This window comes from Uloborus diversus, chromosome 6, assembly GCF_026930045.1.
Source record: "Uloborus diversus isolate 005 chromosome 6, Udiv.v.3.1, whole genome shotgun sequence".
Classification (NCBI taxonomy): domain Eukaryota; kingdom Metazoa; phylum Arthropoda; class Arachnida; order Araneae; family Uloboridae; genus Uloborus; species Uloborus diversus.
Genome location: NC_072736.1, coordinates 27352177 through 27366076, shown reverse-complemented (window position 1 = coordinate 27366076; position 13900 = coordinate 27352177). Strand labels below are relative to the sequence as shown.

Genomic DNA, 13900 nt, shown 5'->3' with positions numbered 1-13900 from the left:
TTATAGTTTTCATGATCAACTAATTTTATAATGTTTTTATGTGTACAATGCTAGAAGTACTTGCAGAACAATTTTGGGCAAATGATTTTACGTTGCAGAACATCACAAAGTATTCTGCTCTTCTCTAGGGGCAAGGAGTCTTGAAATGCATTTCTTACGTTGCACAAGGTTCCACTGAACATATCAAAAGATTATACAATACAGATAAAAAGATAGAACTATGTTAAAATGTTTACTTTCAATGGATTTTTAAGATTAACATACCCCATTTGTCACCAACGAAGCTACCATCCTCTTGTTGTAGGCCTTTGATAAACTCAACTGTCTTATCCACATCTATTATATCTAAAGCATCATACATTGTTAAAATCTACAACAGAAAGACACACATTACTGATTTCATTTCAAACATAGAAAAGGACATAAATAGATTGACAGAAACAATAGTAAATAAATAAAATAATAATAATTATTTATTTCTGACAAATTCAAGTTTTCATAACCAAGGATTGAAGTAAAGTGTTCCCAAACGTAACAATTTTGCATAAATATCAATCTATCAATAACTAATGGCTGAATTTCTCTATTGCAAACTTTTTGTGCTGGAGAAAGTGTCGATGTTTCGGAAAACAGACGTTTTTCTTCTGTCAAGGCTTCTTATTCAACAACTTCCTTATCTTGTCTTTCAACATTCCTTTATCTTTGTCACTTGTGGTGATGGAAGGGGAGGGATTTGAAAGGAAGATTGTAGAATTCCTAGAAAGGGTGAATTTCCTGGAAATGTGTTGTCGCTGAGCTGGAGTCTCTTAAAGTGACCATGTGCATGTTTTGCCCATTTTCATCTTGCTGTGCAACGTGGTGCGTTGCTCTCAAAATGTTGAAGAGAAAGCGTTTGACTATAAAGGAAAAAAATTCACTTGTCACTTTGCTGAAAACGGCATTAAAAAAAAAGTTGTAGCCCCAAATACGGAATTCCGGCAAATAGTATATCCACTCTATACTAAAAAATAAGAATTCCATTTTAAGTAAAGCTGATGAAATGTGCAATTCCAACGGAAAACGAGTATGATTGTGTGAGTATGACGACGTAGATCAAGCTATTTTAAAATGCATTTATTCTGTGCGTGATTGGAAATCATCTTTGTTAAAAATTAAGCAAAGAAATTTACTGTTTTTCTTTTGAAAAGTTTCTATATAATGAACCTATTCAGAGGACCCTTGCAACTTCGCTATATGGAGACTCGAATGTATATAAATTTGTGAATATAGTAATTTTACTACTAAGGTTTTTTGGAACATTCTGATAAATGGTAGTAAAATCACTTGTTTTCAACACTGGCTAAAACTGAACAGTATTCAGAAAAGCGAAAAATTGCTATGAATTTCTATTTCTTACCTGTAATGCGCTGAGAGTATAAAGGATATGTGGGTCGTGTCCTGTACTAGAGCTGAAGCCTCCACACTTGTGCAGGCAACTTTTGAGGAATTCTATGACTGGTTCCTTCTCCAATTTGTCAAGCTGGCCCATGAGGTCCAGTGCAGTCAGGCCCCAATAGATACCACTTAAACGCAAATATTCTGTGATGCTGAATTCCTGCAGATATACAATACCAAACTATTAAATTGTTAAAACAAAAAGAGAGTTAAACATCAGATAAACAGGCCAAAAAACATACCGAACTTGGGTGACATTTTTCTTAATCCAGTTTTTGTTTAGGAAATAATCAAGTCAATTTTAATTCTTTAAAATTATTTTTAAAACAATCAATACAGAGTGGAGCAAAAGATATGAATCAATAGTTAAAGGATATAAAACAAAAACAATTCAACTTACAGAAATTATGTTTATATTTAATACATAAGAGTGTTCGATAGAGTAGACAATCTAGTTTTTTACATTAAGATTTAAAGATAACATCAGTAAGATGGTGGCCATCTGCCAAGCCGCATTCTTGGGAAATATGTTGGATGGCCCTCTGTGTGGGGATAACAGAACGGCTATTCTCAATACAGTTCTCAGGCTCATTCCACGCCAAATCAACGAGCCTCTGAAATTGACCAATCATCGATTTCTACAAAATTTACAGGTTTGAGTCTACCCATGTCATGATAGAAAAAAAAATTTTTTTGATTTTTTTTAACCATTAGTTTTTTGTGTGAGGCCATCTAAAGTACTCGTGGGTCTGGCCCTAGGAAATTTGGGACCGTTAACGGATCCTTCACAAAAACCCAATCAACCAAAACGGACCCTTCACAAAATTCTCATAAACAAAACCGGATCTTTCAGAAATTGTTTATTGAAAGAGCAAATCTCAAATCAAAATAACGCAGCATATTTCCGTGTATAAAAATGATAATGTTTTGATCCCTTTTTAAAGGAAAATTAGAGGGATTAGCTCATACAAAATCTGCTAATTTTGCAAAAAAAAAAAAAAAAACGCACTCTAGTGATGTTCCTGCAAGCGATAAAAAACTACTACAGCCAAATAAACATAATGCTTGTTGTTAGTTTCTTTGAAATAAATTAATAGCTGAAAGTCAGATTGGTTTATAATTTTGCTTGTCTGTTTTATGCAGCGGTGTTGTAGTTAACTTCTCTGAAAAGGCGTCAACCTTTTCTGAATAGGTGTAGTAAGCACTTTTCTCTTAGCATGATTTAATGAACAATAATATACAGCGAAATGAACTTAGGGCTGCAAAGGATAGTAGGGGTGGGGGGGGATAATGTGATCGCTTCAGATAGTGTGACCAACTTCAAACTTATTGCCACTTAGCGTCTGGCAGTGCAATGTTTAACTGTTTATCGCCACTTAGCGTCTGGTGGTGCGATGTTTAACTGTTATTTTGAGAGAAAGTTATATGGGTTTGATTTTTCGATGCTAAAAAGGATAATTAACTTTAAATAAACTCTTCTATTTGCCTTTTCTTCTTTAGATGCCTACATTTTGAAAAACACAATCTTTTTGCATCCAATATGTGAATCATATTTTATTCTTTTTTCAAGCTAATTTCGCTTTATTAGGATGCAAATAAATGAAAAGTCTCTTTATTTTTGTAACAGCGATTATTGCAAGTTTTTAAAGTGGAATTTCATTTTCTTTTATGAGTCAAAAATCAAAATGCTGAATCAATGGTTTATTTTTTATTTTATTTTATTTTATATTATTTTTGCTTCAACTGTGTCCAGATATTAATGATATGTTTATCATAGGACTCTAAAATGCAATTCTAAAATAATTTTATCAAAAATATTTTTTTTACAAGCCATTTTTCTACTTTTGATGCCTTGACTTTCAGGATTGAGATCTCTTTGCAACCGCTATGGGAATCCGATTTTTCGAATTTTCGATGTTTTGTATGCTTTGTTAAGAGGTAAACAAATATTATTATTTTTTTTTTATTTTTTTTTTTGTAAAAATCACGGAGTTTATAAGTTTTAAACGAAATTCTGTGTGCTTTAAGTGTCTTGGTTCAAAAAGTTAAATGCTGAACCCCTGCCTGAGTTTCTTTGTTACAAGAGTTTAAAATACTATACATGTAACATTTCTAGTTTAATTTAACATAATGAAGAATGGTAAATAAATATTGATACTTGAGGGGTGCCTTTCTCCCAGAGAGCAATGCCCCACTCCCCTCATAACTCGAAAAATACTCAAGAATGATATTCTCAAGAGAAAAGAAGGAAAACACACAATTTTAAGTTTCTATGATGCAGTTTGTGCCATCTCAAAATTTTAAAATTTTGTTTTTACAAAAAAAAAAATTTTTTTGCAAAATTATTTGATTTTTCACAAAAAAAGACCCTGTGAAAAATCCTAGACAGAACCCTGGTACTGGAAAAGCGACAAAAAGTGACATTTCGGAAGTTATAAAAATTCCTTTTCTCAGCTTCTGTAGGAGCTAGAGTCATTCTAGGTGTCATTTCAAAGCTTTTTTAATAGGCTTTCACATGATGTGTCACTTGGAAAGGTTACACGACATTAATAATTTAAGGTCATGCAAATCATTATTTGACCTTGAATATTTCAAAAAGTAGATTTTTAAAAAATCTGGGAAAAAAAAAGAAATGTTGCCTCTTTGTGTGGGTATGAAATGTTTCAATGCTGCAGAATAATGTAATTTTTCCCAATGTGCAGTTACTAATTCAAAAGGAATAAACCAGTAAATTTCGTAGAAATCAACGATAGGTCAATTTCAGAGGCCAGTCGATTTGGCGTGGAATGACTCAACAGCAAACCCATAATGCTCTCCCGTCCTAACCACAGGGTTGCAAATGAAAATAGCTTCCCTCACTACCACAATGAGGCCCCTCCCCTCTTCCCACCACTAAAGGTCAAGACTCAGAAATTTTCTACGTGGTCAGTGGCTACTAGAATCAAAAAACCTAAGTATCAAGCATAAACAATATTTATACTTTGTGTATACTTTGTAAAATTTAAACAAGCAAGTTTAAGTTTAAAAAAGCATTGTGATGCATCACAACATTGAAGCTCCAAAGAGTAAAGAGTAAAAAACAATCACCCTCTCCTTGAACATTTTCTGGATCTGCCCTTGTTAGGCAGGTGCAATATGATCAAGCACAGAAGGCAAAATGTAAGAAATCATTAAACTTGAAAATAAAACAGTACCTCTGATTTTTAAGTTGTGAAATTTCCCTAACACGTCAAATATAAAAATTTTATTATTTATGACATTTTAACTAGTAGATTAATCACTACAATGTCTCTGAAAACGAAAGTGAAGATTGAGAATGCATGAGTTCTCGACTTAGAGACTGAGTAGTTCAAGTGACGGTTTGATAGTCTTGTTAAAAGTTTTGAAAGTTATTGATAAATCTTTAATCAAGAGCTCAAACATTAAACACAAAGTATAATAACTCACATAGTCATCTTTTTTCTTTCCATAGGAGCAAATGTATTCACAGTGCTTGTCTAAAAATAATTTGGATGGATGCTTGTCACTAAGTTGTACATCCTTGATTAGAACAGCCTAGAAAAAGAAATCAAGAATTGCACTCAAATGCAAGTGGAGAATAAACAGACAAGCAAAATAAATAAAAAATATTATTTATATAGTCAGACTTTGCATAGTGTGGCTCTGATATGTTGGTTCAAAACCTTGACAATGTTTACCTCTTTTGGTAGATGTCAGTGACAAAGGGAAGAGCTATTGACAAGGTGAAATAAGAAATAACAACGTAGCAAAAATTGCAGATAACTGCAGACACATGTTTTGGCGTTACAAGGAATGTCTTTTTCCAAGGCAAAAGAAATGAGCTTATGGATGAAAAGTTTGTCAGATGCCTTTTCATCCAGAAGTTCATTTTTTTGCATTGAAAAAGGTGTTCTTTGTAAAGCCCAGTTGTAATCTGCAATTTCTGCTATTTGAGATAAGTATTTCTTATTTTACTTTTTATGCACAAAAGTATTTTTTCAACTTATTGACGAGGGCTTGGGTAGTGATGTTGTCGCAAAACTACTACAAAAGCAACTCCACTCTACCAGAGCCGGCCTTGAGCCGATTAGAGCAAAAGAGCCCAATGGGGCCCCGCGGCAGCAGGGGCCCCGCTCTAAAAAACTTTTTTTCCCTCGCAAAAATAAATAAGAAAATAAAGAAAATAAAAAGTTCAAATGAACTTAACTGATATTTAAGCTGAGGATATGGAGCTACTTTCAGTGTGATTAAGGGAGTAGGGGGTGTTCCCTGAGACTTTTAGCATCCCAATTAAAGTAAGCAAGTATCTGTCCCTAGAAACCTATCTGAAACTAGTAGGCCGTACCCGCACATTTTTAAATCCTAAGGCCGTACCCGCTGTACCCTATAACTTTTGGTCAAGAGAAAGGAACTAGGTAGTGGGGAACCAAAGTACAAATTTTTAATGATTATCAGCAATCAAGCCCCTATCCCAGGATCTTACTACCACATTGGCATTGCGGAAACTTACCCCCGAGACTCCGCAATTTCAGGATCTCCAAAGCTATCTTTTAAATTTATTTAATTTATACATTTACTTTTATTATTTTTTTACTTTTTTTATTTGTGTTGATTAAAACTCAGCAGCAATGACAATTTTTTTAATACACAATTAACACTAACGTAGAAGCGATTCTGAAAAATAAACAAACAAAAGATACTTCAAATACTGCGTGCTTTTATTAGCGTAAAACATCTCCATAACAATTCTATAAAGCAAATTGCCATTAATCTTCTAATGTTTCTACATATAGCCTGGAAATAGGTTTTTAAATCTTCAAGACCAAAAGATTTCTTGGGTCAGACACCAAACCCTGATATATCTCCTAACGTGACTGAAGATGCATTTTTAAAATTCAATTTCAAAAAATTCAGGAGGAGGTTACTCAAATGCCCACCCTTACCTCAACTTTATCACAAAAAAACTGACTGAAATTACAGTCTTCAGTTTCAATTTTAAAGGATTTCCAAGGAAGGAAAATTCATAAATTTCACCACCTTCCTCCCCTTCTTCTCCTCTAACGTCTCCAAAGCAGGGGCGTGCACAGAAATTTTGGGGCCGTCACAAATGACTAAATGACTTTTCCGGGCCCCCCTACCATATTGTTTACCCCTATATTTCAACCCTAGTTTAAAAAATATTGGGCCCTCTTTAGGCTCGTGCCCGAGCCAACAGGTGTCCCATCTCTCACCCCTGCTCCAAATGCAGCCTAAAATAGTGTTTTTAAGATTTAAATTTCAAAATATTTTCTGGTAAAGGTCTCTGAAACCTTTTTCCTAACTAATGACCCCTTTCTTTAGAATCAGAACAATAGCTTAAAATTTTCGTTTTAGAAAATACTACTACGAGAGAACCCTCGAACCCCTCTTTCTCATGGATAGCATAAAATTGATTTCAGTTTCGAAAAAAAATAAGGGAAGTATCTCTTCCCTTTTCCTCCATCGTTTCCAAACAACATCATTTTCGAGCCTAAAATTGAGTTTTTAACACTTTAATATCGACAAATTTTCGAAGAGTCACTGAATTCTCTAATGTCACTAATGATAGTCTAAAATTGCGCCTTAAAGCCCCCTCCACCTTACTCCTTTCCCTTTTAAACAGAATTACAGAATTGTCCAAATTTGCAATTTTAGACGTTAGCTTTGAAGACTCTTCCGGGGACCGTGGGTTGTTTATCTGACCTCTAATGCCCCTCCCCCCCCAACCCTTATCCCCATACCAAAACTGCTTTCTTTAAACTTCAATTTCGAAAAATTTCCCAAGAAGAAGAGCTCCCTCGTTCCCTGCAATTCCGTTCCACTTCTGACAATCCAAAGACGACTGATTTTTTGCATGTAGTCAAAATTCCTTTTTTAGAACTGATAAATTTTGGTGCACTTTCTTTTTTCGTCTAAGCTGTAAATTGCGTAGGCAGCTTGTACGAGAGGGGGGGGAGGCAACCGCCCGCTCACTTCCAATGGTGAAGGGAATTGCCCCCTCACTTCTCGTTTTCCCAAAGTTGCACAGTAATGATCGATACAAAAATGATTTTTTATGGTTGGATTGATTTATTCCAAGAAAATAAAATTCCAACTTAATGAACTTTTCTAGTGTTATTTCACGATAATCGAACTTTGAATTGGAAGAAGAAAGTCTATAGTGGCCATCCGTCCCGGTTTTGGAGGCCATATTCCACATTTTTTGGAATCAATTTAATCAGTCATGTTAAAATCCCACAATATCGTCCAATTTTACAAAAAAAAAGGAACAAGAAATCAGCAGCCGGGGCGCCGTTCCCTAACCCCCACACTTCTTTTCATCCCCCTTTTCTCGTGCACCAAACGCATGTGATTGAGCATAAATATTCTCAGAGCGTCTTTCTTACGTTCTTAAAATTTACACTTATTTTTGTGGTCATTCATTCATTCATTTCTTTAATACAAATAATAAAAAAAAGAGATGCAAAAATCAAATGTGATATAGAAATTTGTAGGAAGACCGACAATTGCGGCAGTTTCGAATCCTTGCGCGAATCAGAAAAATCAGTCGGCACTTCTTGAATTTGTATCACCGTTCTGTAAAGGGCCTTGCCAGATCTCTCCAATCGGGCCCGCCAGCTGCTAAGGCCGGCTCTGCACTCTACTCAGCGGCCGTAATCCTTCTTACTGTTGCAAAAAGAAGTATCATATATAATCGCGTATTAGTCAATCCCTACTTTTAGGAGGAAAATCAGAAGAAAAAAAAACAAAAATTTGCGTATAAGTCAAACCCCAACTTTCTGAAAAAATAAGGAAACATTTTGGCGCTAATTTGGAACATAAACATTATAAAAAGGAGGAAAATGAAATGTAATGAACTTTTTTTTTGTTAAAAAATATCCAATTTTCATTCTTTTGCAAAAAAAGGGTTCACTTCGGCGACTGTGATTTTTGTAAAGGATTTGAGTTTGTTGTTAGGATTTTTCTTACTAGCTGCTTTTATTTTGAATTTTAATATCAATAAATTTTTGCGGTACAGATGTGATATACCCACCCCCCCCCCCCCCCATTTGGCGACATTCGATTTTTTTGCACAAAATTAAAATATTTTTCTCGCCAACGAGGCGATAATTTTTTATGCATGGCATCCCTGGCCAAACTAACCTGTGTTTAGCAACCGAAGGCAATCTTACTTCCGTTCAAACTTGTTTACTTGGGTTGTTTGGGTTTCACGCAGGAGAGATACGTGGTGTTGTTTCGTGCAATATACCTTACAGGAATGCTTATTTTGTGTTAGTTTAAATTCAGTAGTTGTGTTTTGAAGTAAAAACAATAGAAAATGCCAGTTTCTTCAAACTTGAAGGTTAATTAAAAGTTAACTCCAACGTGGTGTGTATCTGTAACGTGCCATTGTCATATGATGTCTATTGTTTTAGACTGAGTGAATATTTATACCATATAAAAAGGTAAGTTCTTTATTTTAGAATTCAAAAAAAACCTCTCACTTCCAAAATTCTTTGTTTTTACAAATCCTTGAGGGGTTCTTGTAGTTTTTAACTTTATTTTTACTGTATGTAAATTAATTTTACAGAAATAGTACGGTTATTTTGTTCTAAAAGTTAATTCTTATCGATGCCACGAATTATTTAGACATTCTATTAACGTGCCTCCTTTAGGTACTGAATTTTGTGTTAACAATTGAAAGTTCTTTCGGTTGTACTCTTAAAAATGCTGAATTTTATTAATAAATCTGCACAATAATGGTGCATATTTCACACTTAAAACTGTGTCATTATTGTACACTGAACGGAAGGAGCCCCCCTTGGGTGTCTCCATGAAAACATACATAAACTGTGACCATACTCCGACTGTAATGTATATTAACAGTCGGTGGGATAACGGACCGAGCGGAGCGAGGTCCTGGCGAGCCAGAGGTCTCATAGTACTTTCGTAATGAGACCGAGGCAGGGCCGGCGAGCCGAGGTCTCATTACGAAAGTACTATGAGACCAAGGGCTCGTATCCTGGAGAAATGATGAAAAAACAATTAATGCATTAATTTCGACTTGTAATTAATACAATAATTTATTTCATTGTATTTTAATATGTTCACAAAAAACCCCGGCCCTGTACAATTTTGAAGCATATATTCGAGATGTTTTTTGTTGTGCTTTTATGTTGCTTTTATATATATTGTGTTCTGAAGTGCTTTGATCATGTTTTTTTATCTGATTTTTTCCTGTTGGCGCTAAAAAATCATCGCTAAGAACGATGTATGACATATGTCGTCATACATCGTTTTCTTGGCGCCAACAGGAAAAAGTCGCCAAGGGTGGGGTATATCACATCAGTTCCACTGTAGTTATTGGGAGTCTTTATTTGACAGTCAGACCATGTGAAATTCTAGCAAAATGCGTATTTACTTCTTTAGCATCTGCTTAAAAGGGTAAGACCAAAATCAGGAAAATGCTCCGGTTTTCATATATGTTTTTTCCCAAACATTTTCAGAAATTTTGCCCAGCGTATAAGTTGGCCTCCTAGCTTTTAACCTCATTTTCTGTGTACTAATTTCTTGACTAACACGAGAGTATACGCCATAAACGTTCTCAATGCCACAGATCAGTGTAGCAGAGTTACTCAACATCAATAACATCGTTTTTTTTTTTTTATTTCGATTTGTAATTAAATGGCCAAATTCTGACAAAAAAGAGCAACAAAATTCAATTATCTTGCAGGAAATGCTTTTAGGTTAATTTATAGATGTTTAAATTTTGCTTCTTAAAATACCTCAGGAACCTAATGCAGGAAATGCTTTTAGGTTAATTTAGAGATGTTTAAATTTTGCTTCTTAAAATACCTGATCCATTAAAAATTTAAAAAAAAGGTTCCAAGGCCAGATACAAAGAAGCAGCGATTGGGACGATCGCTCCTTCCTTGAGAGATACTGCAAGCGGCAACGTTTTGGAATTAAAGTCCTAAAAACATAAAATGTAGGCTATTTTTAGTAGGTGTTAAGTTTAGGAGATTGGGTTCAAATCTGTCTTTTGGAAATTTTTCTAAATTGAAGCTTCAAAATTACAATTGTTGCTGCTTTGGAGATGTTAATGAAAAAGAGAGGTTTGAAAACCTTCTCCAAGAATTTTTTAAAAATTGAAGTCAAAGGAATTCTATGATTACCTAAGGGGATAGGATGAGGTTCAGGGACTCCTCTGGTAGTTTTCCACAAATTCTCACTTAATGTTAAATCCCGGTTATCACAAATTTGCCATTTCAACTGCGCTTGCGCGCGGACTTGGCTTTTTGGGCTTTCTGCTTTAAGATTTCGTGTTGCTTGTTTATATTTAAGCTGAGCGAGAGTCTCACCAAATTAATGAATGCAATTAAAATATTTTCACAGCAACTTCGTGATATACTATATGAAACTACGGATATGAATAACTGATAATCTTAAGAGAAAAATGACTTTAATATTTATTAGTTTGGAAATATTTATTTAACATAAATGTAAAACACGTTGTGTACTTCAAAAATGATTGGAATATTAGTACAGAAATCCGTCTTTTGCGGATATTTTACGTAAGGCGTAAACAACTTAGTATTATACATTTTTATTTAGGTTGATGTTTCGGCTTTGTATTAGAAGTGATGCTGAAATTCTAGTACGCTCTTCTGAGGTTAAAAATTTGGTCCTGAAAAAGGACAGACGATTCAAACACCGAATCCATTAATAATTACGACACAAAGTTCAATCTTTACAGAGGCCTAAAAACTAAATCAGAAAAAACTTTGTGATTTCTAATTTTTATCTTTTGCCATCTCATATTTATTAGCAAATTTAAAATGTTTGTAATTAATTTAGCAAGCGTTTTGAAATCAGCTAAGTCCACGCGCAAGCGCAGTTGAAATGGCAAATTTGTGATAACCGGGATTTAACGTCGAGTCAAATTCTCTGGTAATCATTCCAACAGTGCTTGAGTTTTAAAAAGGCAAATTTAAAAGACCTTTGATGATGGAATGTTTTCAAAATTGAAGGTCTATAAGTCCAACTTTAGAATACTACCTTCAGTGACTTAAAAAGTTATGAATAGGCTCGAGGACCACCTGCACCTCCCTCCCCCTTTCTTGGCTATATCTCTACAATTTATTTGTTTAATAAAAATGCTGTGAGAGCTTCCCCTTTTCTTATGCATGTATAAATTAGATATGTAGTAAGAAGTAAGTAATAAAAGTCAATCGTCAACTCCTCGAAAAAACTTTTGGATCCGCTGTTGAAAGGTTCCCTTCATATAACAGGGTGGCGACAGGAACTGTGAAAAAAAGTTCCCTGACTTTTCCCTGATTTCCCTGATTAAGTTCACCAAATTTCCCTAATTTATGTTACCAATGATAATGGTTTTCTTTCTTTGCTCTACTTGAAATCCATTGTATATCTGTATAAAATGCAGTATTTTTAACGTTTTAAGCTGTGTAAAGTTGTTGAACTAAAGATATATTTTCAAAAGATGTTACTTTTTTTTAAATAAAATGGTTAAAAAAATATATCAAGTCAATCTTTGGGGGGGGGGGGAACCTACAAAACAGTACATTAAATTTTTCTACAATGGAAAGATTATAGAAAATTCCAAAAAAAAAAAAAAAAAAATACTTCACTTCCAGAAACCACTTAGCATGAGAATTTTAAGAAACTATTAAAATTACTCTTAAAAACATATGTGTATTTAAGATAGAACTAAAAAGTAATTAAAGTCATTTTGAACTAAGTTTTCAAACAGTATAATAATTGTTGCAAGAATAACAAGTAATAGTGAAAGAATAGAATATTTATGCAAAACAGATGAAACCATTTGACATCCATTCATAGGGAGCTTTTCTCTAATCAAGAACATAGGTTTTAATGAATGAATACAGCATTTTAACAATATAAAAAAATTTTCTTAAGTACACAAGTTAACTCTATTTAAAATCATTTCAGTATGTAATGAAAAAAAAAAAACCTTAGATTGCTTTTGTAACAAAAAACTTTGAAATGCAAGAAAAAAAAAGAAAAAAAAAAAAGCAATTAGTTAATTTTAAAACATATAAAAGAATACAACTTGGTTATAAAATTAAAGAATCACTTAAGCCTGAAGAAAAGAAAACCTTTATAATCTGCGGTGGCAACAAATAGTATAACGGCAAAAAACAAAGTTTTTTTTATTGAAAGTTCAGTTATAGAATTAAATTGAAAATGCAAAGAAGTGATAACTTTTAAGCTTTTATAGTATTAATTCAAAAACCAAAGATTTCTTCTTGAGATCGTGATTACAGTACGCTAATCACTTCAAGACAACGGAATAAAGGCAAAGAAGCTAAGGCATTAATGAAGGCTTCCTCTTTGCCTGTATGGTTGTTTATTTTACGTAGCATTGAAAGCGTAAAAGGAAATTTCAAGCTAGGTAAAATAAACAACCTAACAGACACAGAACCAATCTTAGGAAGTTCATCCTTTGGTTAATAAGTAAGATTCAATACTTTGACGTTGAGGAAAAAAGATGCACAAATATGCCGCAGTGTATAATCACAACTCATTAATTTTACTTTTTTTTTTAACAGATCATTGGCAGAAAATGCGTAGGGAATTAGAGTACTTAATTTTGTAAAGCAAAAAAAAAAAAAAAAAAATTCTTCATAAAATAAATTTTCCCTGATTTTTTGTTATTTTTTCAAAATTCCCTGACTTTTCCCTGATTAATAAAGTTCCCTGACTTTTCCCTGATTTCCCTGATCTGTCGCCACCCTGTATAAAACACGGTAAAACGAATTCAAAGAACACAAGACAATAAGATCAATATATACAATTACAGATAATATCTCTGTTTGAAGGTTTCTTCAATTTGGTTAACAAATTTCAGGATACTCCCCCTTTGAAATAAACAACTAGTTACTAAAAACGAAAATGCAAAAGAAAAATACTTTATAAACTCACCATTTTCTCCTATTAATCAGAAAATTGATTTGCTTAACAGATGTTACATAATGATGCACATTTGACTAAACATTCAACTACACAAATAATTAAGTGTACATAGCCTATATCCGATTCGTTATAGCAAGCACAAAAGCAAAAGACAATGAGGCATGAGGTGTTTCAGTTTTCTGTTTACAAATCAGACGGCACTGCCATTTTTTAGAGTTGGTTACGGTTAAGCATGTATAAACTGTGGTTTAAAGGCAAAGGCGTTCCTCTCCTATTTTCCCGGTTTTATTAATGCACGCAGGGTGTGTTCCAACAGTTCCAAGAGCCGAACTATGACCGAAAGACGTCTAATGAAAGTTTTTATCTTAGAAATGTTGCAAGGAAAAGAAGAACCACTCATTTCAGACGAAATTCTTTTGTTTCAGTCGTATATGTTCTGATGCTTCTTGGCTCGTCATCAGGAAATAGAAAAGTTATATTTTTATCCCATTTTCTCAGCACTCCCCACATATAA

The 13900-nt window shown here is 33.8% G+C and overlaps 1 protein-coding gene across 1 annotated transcript; it reads right to left on the bottom strand.

Moving 5' to 3' along the window:
• Window positions 1-264: 264 nt before the first annotated feature.
• Window positions 265-13576, bottom strand: LOC129223912 (geranylgeranyl transferase type-2 subunit beta-like; the record flags this gene model as incomplete). The annotated part of the gene is given in 4 exon segments (XM_054858292.1): window positions 265-370; window positions 1397-1594; window positions 4882-4989; window positions 13396-13576. Coding segments are annotated over 4 exon segments (415 nt in total), but the record flags the coding sequence as incomplete, so codon positions are not given.
• Between the last annotated feature and the right edge of the window lie 324 nt (window positions 13577-13900).